Source organism: Zosterops lateralis, assembly GCF_965231275.1.
Source record: "Zosterops lateralis genome assembly, chromosome: 2".
NCBI lineage: Eukaryota > Metazoa > Chordata > Aves > Passeriformes > Zosteropidae > Zosterops > Zosterops lateralis.
Window position 1 is genome coordinate 51,223,022 of NC_139763.1, and position 15,307 is coordinate 51,238,328.

General features: G+C 39.7%; 1 protein-coding gene across 3 annotated transcripts in view; it reads left to right on the forward strand.

Annotated features, from left to right (window-relative positions):
* The window catches only part of KLF12 (KLF transcription factor 12), a 228,498-nt gene that overhangs the window by 127,159 nt on the left and 86,032 nt on the right, over positions 1-15,307 (forward strand). For all 3 annotated transcript variants that reach the window (XM_083854551.1, XM_083854553.1, XM_083854552.1), the window contains one exon: positions 14,224-14,764. In XM_083854551.1, coding sequence (XP_083710677.1) covers positions 14,224-14,764 — 541 coding nt within the window. The remainder of the gene's footprint in view (positions 1-14,223; positions 14,765-15,307) is intronic.

A 15,307-nucleotide genomic window follows, 5' to 3' on the forward strand; every position in this document is an offset into this window, starting at 1 on the left:
ACATTTCCCTGCTATCTGAGTTAGGGGTTTTATGCAGTGTGATTTTTTTTTTCTGTTAGAGATTTTTTTTCCTTCTTAAAAAGTTAGTCTGAAGCATGTTACCCTCTGTAATTACTGAGGATGCAGGAAACCTTCCTTGCCATCAGAATTTTCCCTACCTGCTTCAGTCTTTCTTGGGAAGATTGGCCTGTTCACAGTTGGTAGACATGCTGTTCTTAGTTGGTGCAGCAATTATTGTGAAGCTTGTTGCTTGGGAAGTACGCAGAAGATGAGCTTTTTGCCATGGCCAAAATATCTGTAAAGACGGGCAGTAGCTGCCAACCTTACTCCTGTGTAGTGGATTGCAAGTCATGGAGTAGACAAGCTGTTGAAACAGCAAGGAGAGTACTGCAAAAGGGTGTTACATATACTATCAGAGCATGGTTTTCATTTATTTATATCACTGTCCCTCTAGAAAACCAATCTGGTGGATGGGGGAGTGGTTGGCTCTGTATCAACTATTTCTGTGTTGTGAAATAACATTTAGACCTGGTCCAGAGGAGGACTACAGAACTGAGCAGTGGAGTGGAACAACTGTTGTATGAAGAAAGGCTGAGAGAGGAGTTACCCCCTCTGGAGAAGAAAAGTACCAGGAGAAGGTCCAGGGAGACCATATTGCAGTCTTTCAGTATTTAAACAGGGCTTATAACAAAGATGAATAAAGGCCTGTGGCAACAGCACAAGGGACAATAATTTTAAACTGAAAGTGCATAGATTTAGACCAGATTTAAGGAAGAGACATACGTTGTATGATGAGGTTGGTGAGACTTAATCAGTTGCTCATAAATCAGTATTCCCCATCCTTAAGGCCAGGTTGGATGGAGCTTTAAACAGCCTGCTGTAGTGAAAGATGTCCTTGCCCACAGCAGTGGGTTGACTGGATGGTCTTTCAAGGTCAATTTTCCAACCCAAGCTTTCCTACAATTCCCTACATTTGTGTTGTGAGTGTGCACAGTACCAGAAGTGAAATAGAGCAAGTGGTTGAGTGTACAGGCATTCTGAAGGAGATACCTGAGCTAATCAGCAGTTACACTGTGGCCCACAAGCAGTCCCACAGGAGAACCATGCAGGTGTTGTTCTGCTTCAGAATCTGTCTTCTGTGTTGCTTGAAAGCAAAAGTCTTGAATTTCTGAAGCAAAGTTGTGTGATGCCAAGCCATTTATGAAAGAGTTGCTCTACTTTACAGCTTTTAGTTTTCTCCTGTTAGATTTTCATGTCTGTAACATGCAATTACATATGTATTGAAGCTACAGATACTCTTTTAAATTCAGTGGTAAAAGAGCCCCTAAACCAAAGTATGAATTCCCCTATTTAATTTGTCATATATTAGGAGCTGTCAGTACTAATTAGCGCTGTGAAATAGCTCAAGCATAAGACCCATGTGTCAACAAGAGTAATAGTGACCGTGTCTCAGAAGAAGCAGAATTTTGAGTATGCCTGTTCAGAGGTGTATTTGGTGTGCTCATCTCCATTTGGCTGGGCATGGGGATTACGGTTAGTGGGAAAAGAGAGTGATTGAATTTATAATTTTTTTTAGGTTACCTCATGCACCTTTCCCAAAGTAAATAAGCACACTGTGTTTGCAAGTCTTCCTTCTGAATCAGAGCAGCAAGGCAGAGTACATGCAGGGATCAACTCTAGTATTTTAAACAATTGTGCTCCTCAGTCAGGAGCACTATTGGAAATGCTTGGTACCTTTGGATTCTTCCCATATGCCTTGACTGTTAATAAGGGTGAATCCACATGTGTGTGAATGCATCTGAAAATGCAGCAGTAACTTCTTGGAGCCGATGGACACACACAGTTAAGCACCTTCCTTCTTTGACTGTAACAATCATTTCTACTCAAGTGTGGTTTGTGATATCAATGATGTGGCTAAACATCAGCTCCTTACAAGTGCCAGGTGTCGTATCCTGTTCAGTCTAACATGGGGAAGTATGGCAGTGCTTACCCTGATGTCACTGTTGTGAGGTTATACATCATCACCTTGCAGGCAGTCCATTTATGTCTGTATTTGAAATGAAACTGAGAATTGCAGAACCTCTTTTTTTTACCAGCACAAAGAAAATTATGATTTTTTTTTTCTTCTGTCTCTCCATGTGCTTACAAGATGTGCCTGTGTGCATCTTTTGCTGGGTTTACATAGGTAGGTAATTGCACAACTGCCACCATTGTCAACTTGTCACCTCAGGGGTACTCTGGTCTACCCCAGCCACTGCCAGTTCCTCCCCATGAGGGTGCCAGAGCCTGTCCCTGAGCTTAGTGCCATCCTCCACACTCCAGGAAGTCTCAGGTGGCACCGTGTGCCTACGCCTGGACATCTGAGTTCAGCACAAATCACTTTGCTTAGTGAAAGAGCCGAGAGTAAACTTTGTAGAGAATGTTTTTTTGTTAGCAAAGAGGTGGGAAGAGACGAGGAAAGAAGATTTAGGTCAACCAAAAACTTCTGGGAATTGATTTCAAATGCACTAGTTTGTTATGATCAGTAAAGAAATAACAAAAAGAACAGAAGATAACTCATGTGTTCTTTGCCTAAAGTTTAAATGTGTCAATGTGTATCATTAACAATGGCTCATTCTAAAATTTACTTCTCCCTCTCTTCTTTTCTTTTTTAAATAGAAACTTCTACTTGGAAGTAAAACTACTTATTCTGTCGAAAAATAATTTATGCACCAAAATAAAAGCTTTCTTTTTTCCTTCTACCCTTCTTCCATGTTTCCTTTTCAAAAGCAAGACTAATAGCTTGTGTCTGGTTGCCCCTGTCACTGTGGGTAGTATATAAGGAGTTTTCTTTAGGTAAAAATGTAGATCTCTGAGGGGGGGCTCAAGAGCATTGTTTTCTCTACAGTTCAGTTTTAGATATCTAATATGGCATTTTATATGTATTACTTGTCAAAACCCGATAGTTTTGTCTCTAACAAAAATTAATTTTAGGTATAGTCATATATCCTGAAGTTGATCTAAGCTTAGGAAATGAAAAGTTATTAAGCAGCTCTTACAACACCTTCTTTGAAGGCTGATGTTTCTTCTGTTTAAAAGCAGTTAGTTCTTCAGAACAAACTTGGAGTAATGTCATCCATTACTAATAACACGGTGATCATAGTTTTGTATTAACTCTGGTCTGAGAAAAACAAGTAAACACCCAGTTTCTTCTGATGTGTAATAATATCACTGTAATGTTGGCTATTAAAAAATAATCAGTTTGAGTTCATTTTAGTTCAGCTGCTAAGATGTTTATTGTTTTAAGATTAAAAGTATAATGAAATATTGAGTGTGTATGGTTGTCTCAGGTTTCAGATGTGAGCCTTTCAAATAATGGAAGTTGTTACAGATACACATTGCAGTCTTTAACTTAGAGCAGGAGAATAATGATACTTTTTAATGCTATTTTTATTAAGCCCTTAGAAGTCAGAAAGAATAAAATAATATAAAGAGGGTTTCATAGTTAGAATGCATTTAATTTTTGTATTGAGTATTACAATGTTTTTACTCTACTGTTACAACTCTAAATTTGATATTGTAGTGTGGGAAAAACTCCTGAGATTCTTCCCTACATTTCCCCTTCTGTAAAGTGGAAGTGTAGTCTACAGTATCCACATCTAAAGGAGATTTCTGAAGACTAATAATTACTAAGTGATTATTACTAAGTAATTACTAAGTGGTTATTACTGTCATAGGATAAGAACTGAAACAAGGAGGTCTTCATGGTCATCTCCAGAGTATTGCATTAAATGGTCTGTACTGGAGTGTGTGTCTGGTGGTCCATGTGTGGTGTCAGTGGGTTGTCCATCTCATAATCCATATGCTGTTCTACTTAGTCTTCAACTGTAAACTTATATATAGACTCAAACTTATATAAACTTATGTAAAGACTCAAAGTAGGTGCACAGAGAGGGCTTGGTTTTTATACTTGGTCTTCTGTAACAATATGTACTATAATGTACCAAGACAGTGAATTGAGTCAAAATCCACTCCAGAGGCATTAGGAATTAATTTTCCAAATTATTACGTGTTCATAGTTTATATGACTGTTGGCTTTAAGGGTAAAAAGTCAGAAATAGCCATCCCAATTTTACCTTCCCAAAAGCCATGGTAAAAGAACATTGGCGAGCCTAAGCAATCTGCCTTTGGGCAGCGTTGGGAGTCGGGCTGTCTGTGCTAGTTTTGCTCAGATCCTTAGTGGGCCATTACTCCAATATGCATTTCTTATCTTCATTTTTTGTGGACGAGTGTCACAGAAGGACAGGGTGTTTCACCAGTGGGTTTCTGGGATGTCTGCTGACAGCAGAGCAATGGTGAACTTCAGCAGTTTCAGGTCCCAGGCACTGGTGGAGCATTTTGCCTTATTGGGCACAAGCCCTTTTGTGTGGTCATTCCAAGCTTGACCCGCCTCCTCATCTACAGACTGGGACACTCTCCATGACATCTAGCCAACCCATACAGCCTTTCCAGCCAACCCCACACCCAGAGGGATGAGCACCACCTCCTTCCCACACTCATCTTCATCTTGTAGGCCTCCAGGTAGTATCTGAGGTGACATCAGGTGACTTAATGCTTTGTTTAGGATTTAAAGTGCCTGATTTCTTTAATTCGCAGACTCACTTGACATGATCCCTTGGAGCCTGGTAGTATCCCAGTCTTCCTGGCCAAGACTTACTATGTAAGTTTCTCCTTTTAGATAGTGCCAAACCCAGTCTCTGCATTTTGTTTGCCTCTGTAGGCCTATTTTTCTAGCCAGTGTTATACTTTTCATAAATTTCTCTCTCTTTCCTTCCTTGAGGTCAGCTCATGTCCTCCTCAGTGTTCCCAGAGGAAGGGCAGCAGTGGGAAGCAGGTGAGGATTTCAAGAGGGTCAATGAGGCAGACAGCTTTCGCCCAGGTTAATGAGCTTGGAGTAAAGCTACCCACACTTGGAGGTTGAGGTTGTACAAACTCAGGCCATGCTTGCTTAGTACCAGTGAACATTACCAGCCATGTTTGTTTTACCAAGACCAACAATTAGTTTGAGGAACAGACCGCAGAAAGTGCTAGTTTTAGTAAAACTTGATTTAAATGTTTTCTCTCTGGAGTGAACACTTTTTCTCAAGCCACTGAAAGGGTTAATTTCAGTCAACATAACTGTACCTATCTCTGTGCTATCTATTTATTTTACTGAAGAATTGTCGACACCAGGTGCAGCCTCAGCTGGGAGGTCAGAAGAACAAAATGAATTTAAACTTCAGCTTGAAGGATAGTAAACAGAAGGAGGTTCATTTGGGGAAGCGAATTCTTCTGGTGGAAATTAAGATGAACAAAGACAAGTGAGGAAAGACGTGGAGAATGTTGCAGAGTATGGCTGACACACTAGATATGAGTTTCAGGCATGGCACCTCCACCACCACTGTGTATGCGTCCAATAGGTGTACAGGTACTGAAGCAGCTAATGGAGACCTTCATGCCTCAGAGCAAGACCGAGGAATGAATGACTGAAAGGAAGTATTGCCCAGTCTTTTGTGCCTTTTCCACATGAGCTCTATTTACCAGGTGCACAGAGTCCTCTTGCAGAATCTGGTATTGCTTGCCCAAGAAGGAATTACTTGGAAGTGTAAGACGAGTTTTTGAGTGCTGACCTCAAAGGCTGGTTTGGTCATGGCTGAGTTTTGCCTGGAACTCGTGACAGCTTGCAGGTGGTTAGAGGGTATAAATAATACTTTCATGCATTATTTGTCATAGTCCTTTTGGCTGATATGTTTATGAATATTTCAGAATAATGTGCAGAGTTAAGAAAATGTGTATCAAAACTTTGCATCAAAATTTTAACTTAAAAAACTGTTGGCTGCAAATTTTTCTTCAGGCTTTCATTGTTTTCCAGTGTAAGTTAGATTATGTGGACACATTGAATGCTTCTATGTTAATTTGAAAAAACCCACAATATAATTTGAATTTTTTTACCTACAAATGTAAATACTGCTGAGTACGTTTTATAAAAATTATTTTCATTAAGCCTGATACTTTAATGGACCTCTCTATCAACAATCCTGCTTGGTAGGTACTTGTGGAAAGTTCTTGACATGTGTTCCATGTCAGAAAAAGTAATTAGTCTAGATTGGCAAAAGAAAATCCACTTTAAAATTCCAATGTATGTCTAGTAGAATTTTTCTTACTACTTTTTAATGTAAACATCAAGGACTCAAATTTATTAACTCAAGGTTTTGTATAAACAGAATTATAAAATTATGGTTTTAAGATTGGGCTAGAGAAAATTAAATGAAATCAAAATTAGAAAATAATCCCAAAACCATGAGGGGAAGGGTTAGAGGGGGAGCTTCTAGGTGATTGTATGTATTCTTCTTTTCTAGAATTTATAAACTAACTTTTTAAATCCCCAGAATTGAATTGGGGTAATACAATATTTTTTTCCCAGTATCTTACCTTCCCTTTAACAATTACTTATGGATCTGCCATTTATTCAGAAATTACTTTCCCATCTAAAGTGGATCAGTACAAGAAGACAAATATATTACTAATATTCTTTTTATGCTTAAGCAAGTAATAATCCAAGCGCTGCACCTTTGTTAGACTTGTTTCTCTTCAAGAGTAGCAATAAGTATAAATTGGTTTCTTTCAATGGGTTCTTCTTTGACAGAGCATTCTAGTAACACTGCTCAAATATAAATAAAATATCTAAGCTGAACATCTAGTGTTCTGAATGTATCAATGATTAAGGGAACAAGGGGATAGGTTTTGTTGTTTATCAAAAATATCACAGCAGGCCCATCACTGAGCATTTGTCCTCATTTTCAAGATATGTACCTTTTTTTTACATTTAACATGCTAGATAGTACAGGGGCTGATTCGTTTGTTTGGTGTAGAAATCTGTAATCACTGATTTTTCCTTCTGTGCTGTTATAGAATTCGTTTGGTAAACCTGTCAGTTTTGGGACAGGACAGTTGGATGCCAAGTAACATTAATGCTTACTCTGTTTTGCAAATGTATTATTTAAAAATAAATCATTTCATATTAGATGTGTTTGTGCTTATTGTTAAATATGTTTAAAAATTAATTCTGTTTGCTTAGGGATCTCCTTTCATTTTGAAGCATGTTTCCCTAGTCCTAATTTGAACTGTTACTAAAGGTTGTAGCACATGGTACTTTTTTTAATGTTGAAGTAGTTGTGGAATAACATTATAGTGTGACTGATCCGAAAAAGTTAGAAGATAGTGTTGACAGCCTTGGAGCTTGAGTTCTGCTTGAGTATTTATGAATGGTTGGCTTGCATTTGGTCTCCCCATTTCTTAGTTAATTCTCTTTTTATTTTGGGGCCTCTTCTGTCAATTTTACACATTTAGCAACACTGCTAACAAGGCCACCTGTGCCTCATAGGATGTGCTAGGGGAGTTTCTTTTGCCTTTTCAGACTCACAAAGAGAATAGAAATACTATTTTTAGGCCTCGAGGGTTGGAAGCATCCACTTTAAAATCAAACTTCCAAGTGTTATGCAGAGATAATGATACATTAAGTGAATCATGAGTATTTTAAAGTGGGTATCTCTCAGTCTCTCCTGTTGAATCGATTCCAATTTTGTTAAATGCATTTTCATCCTGGGCTCTGCCTTCTGTCTTTCTCTGTGCAAGTTGCTGCTTTTTATAAAAGCTTCAATGGGAGTCGTTGTGTCAGAGTCTGACTCAGCCTTACTTGGGAGTGCCATCTCTTGGGAATCTCTATTCTTCCCTGGAACACAAATGTAACCTTGACCCTGAGCAACTGTTTGTTGAAAACTGACAGTAAGACATGTTTTAATTTGTGCTTCCAGAAAGGAAGCAGAAAGATCCAGTTGTCTTGCATTTTGCCCCCTTCTTCAGCATGACCTCCTGTGTTTCTCTAATTCATCCAAGCTGAGCAGTTCTGTGAGCCTGGGAACAGCCTACAGCAGCAGCCTTGAGCAATAAGGCAGAAATGCCTGTTCACTTGGTGCTTTAGCATGTGGAAACAAAATTTTAAGTATTTTGCTCAGTTTTAGTTTTAAGCTGTGAGTATGTGTTTGTCCTTCTGCTTTTATACAGCTGTCACCACTGTACTGCTGCACCCTTCATGTATAGATTAATAATAATAGCCTAATCTCAAACTGAGCATAGCTGAGTCTCAGATGTGTCATCTTTTCAGAGGGATAGCAGAGTGATTTAAGCAGAGGTTGTTTAGTTCATTTTTTTTGCAGGTTGCATTACTTCTTTTTCTGAGAGTACTTTGTTGCTTTGGTTAAAGTGGGGATTTTCAGGCAGAAGTGAATATTGTGAAGGTAATTTCTCATGCTGGGAAAGGGTTTTGCAAAACATCTCTTCCTGTAACTTTAAAGAGCATTCACTCCTAGATTAGCAAAAATAAGCCCTAAAAAGACTCAAAGTAAAAGTGCTGGGTACTTCAGCCATAACCTACTGGTTTTTTGAAGTGCCCAGGCTGCTACTTACCCAATCTAGCTGCAGTCTTTTGTGCTCAGCAAGTGTCCACTTGGGGTGGGGCAGGACAAAACCTGACGTAGGCAGGTATGTTTCATGGCCAGCACCTACAGTACTGCAGTTTCAGGGGCTTGAACTTTCCACCCTATCACTGTGAGGATAAGGAAAATATTCCATCTTACTTTTAAAAGCAAACTGTGTGCAAACGATGAGCACGCCATGTTCTAAACCCAATCCACCTGCTGATCTCGTGGTATTAGAGTTGCAAGCACATCTGTGTGCTATGCAAAAGCAAAATGACTTCTTCTAGAGCAAGTAAGTTTTGTCATTTAAAATGTACTGATTTTCATTTACTGTGAAGTTTTTGAGAATCTGTGACCTGCACAATATTTCTGGTTATCAAGGTTTCACCCTCCAGTTGTGATGACCAGGGCTGAAAGCTGCTCTAGCCGGGCACAAGTTCTGCACTGCTTGCCCAGGAGGGGCTGCATGCCTACACTGCTGAGCCTTGGCGTTTTGGCGCTGCAGTGGCAATGATGTGGTTAAAACTGTGGGTAGCTTTTCAAATAGAGTATGATTTTTCTTATCTCAGTCTTCTTTAACACTGACAAAACAAAATCATCTTGTCTAAAATTGTGCCTGCCAGAGCAGAATGAGGTGGGACAGCATGATGAAAACCAAGAAGGAGTTTGTGTGATTTGCCTGAAGAGTTAAATGCTTAGCAATTTATTTTTTAACTTCCTGTCCTCAAAGCTAGCTTATTTTATAAACGCTAAATTTAGTCTGTTCTGTTTCCGTCATCAAGGACAGCTTTTTTGGTATGCTTTCTTCCAAAATGTTTGACCTTGGGAGATTGCTGCCAGAAAGGAAGACACTTCAAAAGCTGACAGCTGATTGTTGGTTTGTAAACTCTGTTGTGTGGGCTCAGTAGAAGTCATCAAAGGCACAAAGGCCCACTGTGGCTTAGTACCCTGTGAAGCCGGTGAACTGCAAGGTGCCAGGATGAGTTGCTGACTACAAAATAAATGATCTTTGTTTTTTCTCTGGTTTTAACCTCAGCCGTGTGCAAACTGAGCTCTTCATGGCTTCTTTAGGACAGGAGACAATGCTGAAACACAGAGGAGTTGCCTTGAGTAGAGTAAGAGTAGAGTCAAAAGGGGCTGTTGCAGAATTTCCTCACACGTGAGTTAGGTGGAGGTGGAATTCAGGGGGCTGGAAAGATGAAGAACTGTGCAGAAAAGGATAGCTGCCCAGCAGATAAGATGTTACCAGCCACAGTGTCACTGTGTTTCACTCTGGATATTGGGGACAGTTGTGAGGTAGACAGGTTGTTTTTCCATAACAGTCTGGGAATAAGGAGTGCTTACAAAATGCTTTTTTGTTCAGCCAAAAAAGGCTTGGTGAATAGGGAAATCACATGTTATGTTCCTGGCGGTATTTATTAATGACAAGCTAATGAAACAGAGCACTGCAGAGAATACTGGTGTACAGCTTTAAAAGGGCAGGCACAAAAAACATGAGCCAAGAGCATTGATTAATAGAGGCTGCGGCTTTATTAAAAAGCCTTTTCTAGCAGGGAGCCATCCTTACCTGCCTTCCAGTTTTGGCTCAGCCTGGATTTGAGTGGATGTTGAACAACATAAGGATGCAAACAGCCATGTTGCAGAGACATGTGTCGTTGAGGTTTGCTTCTGTCCCACCTGCTAGCAGGGCTGAAGCTGTCCTCTCCACTGTACCAATGGGCTGAGCAGTGAGATGAGGGAAGCCACGTGGAGATGTACCCCTTCATGTTGTATTTCTGTGGTCTGGGCTGGCATGCAGGGCATTACACTAAATTACAGGGACCTTAGGATGAATCCTTTCTAAGCCTCCAAGTGTTCTGAAGGATGCCAAACCCTTAGCAACAGTTTAGACTCCTAAAACCAAAACGAAATTTGCAAAACCAACACAGACACTTTTGGGAACCAGACAGGAAAAGCCTGCTTCAGATGCCCAAACTAGCAATCCTCTGAGCCCAAACCACCACAGAAGCTCAGTTCACTAGATGAGAATGAAGAGACAAAAGTAGAGAGACAGAAGAAATGAACACATAACTTTGTTTCACTTCCAGTTGAACTAACAGAATGGCTGAAGGTACACGGAATATTGCAGCCACAGCTTTCTTCTCTTCTCAGTTAGAAAAGATGTAGTTCCATTAAATAAAACTAACAACAACAATCATTGTCTAGGGAAATGACAATTATTTCTCAGTTAATAACATTAGTGGGAAATGCTAAGAAATAGTGTTCTGAGAATTCAGCCATTCCCTTTGACTTCCTTGCTGCTCTTCTTGCCTTAGTTCCTCATTCTGGAATAGCTGTCATCATCAGGAGAATTTTACTTACACCATCCATTTTCAGAAAATAATCATAAATTTAATATTCAAACTTTTGATTCACATAGTGATTAAATAGTTTTGGTAGCTTAGATAAAATCTGAGGTCACGGAGAAACATCTGTATACCACTTGTAGCTCACTGTAAGAGAGCGTGAGTTTTGTTTACTACTAACAGAAGAAAATATAGCACTTGCTTGCAATTTTTGTCTTAAATATGAGACATACAAACCTGTTAAGGATCCTGCTATCTTTTGTAATGTCAGCTGACATCAGTCACATCCTGCATTTACCAAAGAAAGGGCATCCTTAGTCTTAGAGTTTTGTCAGAGAAAGGCAGCTATGGAAGGGCATAGCAGTTGTCATCCTGTTTGGAGAAATTCATTAAGGGATTGTAAAGGTTTTGAGCTTAGTTTCACTACTGAAGACTCAAATAATAATATCAACTGTGTTACCATAGTACGCAGAGACTCTGTGGCCCCTCCAGCAGTTCTGGACAAGAAGAGAGTACCTAGGGAAGGATATATGGAAAATGAGGAATGTACAAACAAAAGTAAATGTAGAAGAGCTGTTAAAAGAAAAAGTGATTTGTATCATAGTCTAAAGTTGCATGTTACTTTTTTCCTGAATTCCCAGAGGAGTAGGCGTAATTACTAAGGCCTGTTCTTAGCACAGCCTAGAAAAATCTGTAAGTCATGACCTGTGCTTTGTCTCAAAGACCATTAACTCTATCCATGGAACAAATACTTTGTGTGTATCAGCTACATGAGGGTTTAGGGTTCTTTGCTCTTCTTGTGAGGGACCTAATGCTGCTTGCTCCAAAGGCAGGTGGGACTTCGAGGCAGATGGCACTCAGTTTGTCGATAGACTGCTTTTGAGGTCTGTGTGGATCCCTTGTGTCCAGTCCCTTCTGCAGTGGGACAACCTGATATCTGCCTCTGGCACCCCAGGAAAACTGATAAGTAAGGCACCATAGGATTTCTTGCGTGGTGGGTTTATCTATGCTGTGGAAAGAGCTGGCCATTCATGCTGCTTCTGGATGACACTCCTGTGGCCATGCATGAGAGGATCCCTCATCTCTCTTGCACGAGCTGATGCCATTTATCCTTCTTCTCTCAAACATTTATGATAGGAGATGCTGCCTTTGGCCTTATGAGGGTTCAGGTGTAGCCAGTGCAGGGTGTCCCTCTCCACTTTGCCTTTGCTCTGCTACCTGTCTGTTCAGTTCAGCAGAATCAGTCTGTCTGCCCAAGTGCATATAAATGAGGCTTGTCAAGATTTGACAGATTAACTTCTTGTGCCACATATGTTTATGGTTTTGTCTTTATGATGGTGTGGTGGGGGATCTCACTATGGACAATAGCCAGGATAAGGTGTTTCAGAGGAAGTTATCAGGAATCATCACCTGCTAATTATAGACAGGTTTGCCTTCTTGAGGAAGAGCTTTACATAGCCTTGTCAGTCATGGCTGGTTATGTGCTTTGAAAAGTAACCTCTTCACTTCATGTTCTTTTTAGCAGAATTTCCCATTGTCTTTATAAAAAGGGATATTTTGCTTTTGTTACTTGTATTACAACAGATAGCAGGATCAAGGTGAATCGATTATTTAGATGGTGGCCCCTTTATTTTCAATTGATTTGTTTATGAATAGAGGAAGAGAACATTCCAGAGATGTTCTTGCTTTCAAATGGGGGGAAATGTCAGATCCAAGAACCAGTCCAAATCAGCTGAATAGATGAGATCTACTAGAATATCTCATCTTTCAGCATGCCATGAATAATATCCAGTTAGGCCCTTATAACTGCAGTTTTCAATATAAGTGTTTGTATTTTTCTTTTTCAATAGAATTTCATTCTCTGTTGATGCTTGGCTCTGACTCAAAACAAGGATGGCTTCCCTTGGAAATATTTAATGTAGTTGATTATAAAAACCCCAAAGGGAATTCATAGCTTGATTGATTGTTAGTTTATTGACAGTAGATGCATTAAAATATTTCTAGCTTAAATATTTCTGACTTAATATTTTTAGATACTTAGTAAATATTATAATCTAGAAATCAAGTTAATGCATTTAGAGCTGCTTAAGTCTGTATAGGGAGTAATTGTCTTGGGTCAAGTGAGGTTTAAAGGAGCAATGTTTTGTGTTGAGGTTGGGGTTTGGTATTACACTGTGTGAATGCTTGTCAGTAGAGAAGCTCTGCTGCAGTGCAGAGCCATGGAGTTCCTTAGCTAAGGAGCTGAGAGCTGTGCTTTTGTCTTAAAACATTATCGATGGACATTTCCATTCTTGCTCTGCCTGTTGAAAATTACTTGAAAAAACATTATTAAAGACTGGTTATTAATGATGTACTGTCAAAATGGAAAGATATATCAAATAAACTTCTCTAGGGATCTGTCTTTGGTCTAGCATTATTCAAAAATTCTATTAACCTCTTTGATGACAGAAATCAGAGAAAACTATAAAAATAGCAGATGGCACCAACTCTAGAATAAATTTAGTCCAACCAGCTTTGAAAGAATTAATCTAAAGCATAAAATTTCTTCATGAAGTCAGGAAAATTGTTCTCAATTATATGAAAATAATAATAACAATGAGGAAGGCTATTTAATGGGCTAGTTCAGAATAATGAATTGCTGTAACCATTGCTTGCTCTGACAGGGCAATCATACAAAAGCGTGGCTTTGTACTGACATGTAAGTTCATTATCAATGACCATTCAGGGTGCAAAAGTCAAACACAGAACTGAAGGACTGAGGGTAGCATAAGGCACCACCTTCTGAAAAGTGTTGTGGACAAAACTTCAAAGATCACTGTAAAGAGCAAATGAGTACTAAGGCTTGTCCTTTTAAAGCAGACGTGACAGAAAGAAAAAGTCAGGTCTGCCTAGTTTAGAAGAAGATAGACATGTGGGGGGAAATTACAGTCCTTGAGCGTGCAGAAAGTTGTTTAACGAATGGTGATAACCATTTTTTCTTCATGTCTGAATGATAATGACACAAGAGAGTAATGCTGTGGTTTAAAATTAGATGTTGGAAAAGCATGTTCTGTCAACATAAATACTTGTTACTGCTGAAGATACTAAAGTTTTTGTCATTGGTGACTTTGTGTAGTGTGAAAAGCCAGGATGATTTTGTACTGTTAATCCTGACACTTCCTAAGAAATGGGAGTAGAAGTTTTTTCTTTTTAATACTCTGTTCAAACAGAACATGTCTATGCTTTCTAACACAATTTGCACTTTAAAATTGGGAACTGACCCAAGAAAAGGAAACAAGTCCTGTGGCTTTCACGATCAAGTTGTGTGGTGTGTATTAGCAATTGGATGTGCAAGTCATCTTTAGCCACATGTGTAACTATGTCCCTTTGTTCTTCCTCAACAGTCTCCAAACGTCCACAACTACCCAGATATGGATACTGTACCCTTGTTACTAAACAACATGAAGGCCGACCCCACGGAGGATTCATTGTCTACGGACCATTTCCAAACACAGACTGAACCAGTGGACTTGTCAATAAACAAAGCCAGGTCGTCCCCTACAGCAGCCTCATCTTCACCGGTTTCCATGACAGCATCAGCCTCCTCCCCTTCTTCTACTTCTACTTCTTCTTCTAGTCGGCCAGCTTCATCCCCCACAGTAATAACATCAGTCTCCTCAGCAGCATCTGTACCGTCAGTATTAACTCCAGGTCCTCTTGTGGCCTCTGCATCTGGTGTTGGAGGCCAGCAGTTTTTGCACATTATCCATCCAGTACCACCTTCAAGCCCCATGAACTTGCAGTCCAACAAAATGAGTCACGTGCACCGTATCCCCGTGGTGGTACAGTCAGTACCTGTTGTCTATACAGCTGTGAGATCACCTGGGAATATGAACAACACTATAGTAGTACCACTGTTGGAGGATGGGAGAAGCCATGTCAAAGGTAAGGTGGAGCCAGTTTTGTGCATCTGTGTCATCTCTGAAACTGGTCTTGTATGAGAAAAACATAACAACGATTGTGAAGTTGTTACTTTCCATATTACTATGTTGTTGCTGAAAAGTCATACAACTTACATAATTGGGAGGAACCATTAAAAGTCTTATCCCAGATGATCTTTAAAGTAAATAAGTTTTTAAATGAAGACTAAGTTCAGCAGTGGTGTTAGATGCTTGGACAGCTTGTGGCAGGTTTCGTCCTGAGAGAAATGAATTCTCCCCAGAAGCTGAAGAGGTAGGAGAACAGAAAAAAATGTCAGTGCATGACATTTATGACAATATATAAAACATCACAGAGGAACATGGAAAACTCACCAGGTGTTTCAGATTTAACAAGAGGAGGAATGTCAGAGGGATTGTTCCCCAGCAAGGAGAAAGCAATCATTGGGCTCTAGGACTGTGGGAAGGAAAGGCTTGTGGACCAAAGAGCATTAGCAGATGCAGAGAAGTAGGTTTTATTAAGCTTAAGGAGTGGCAGTGCAGTATTTTG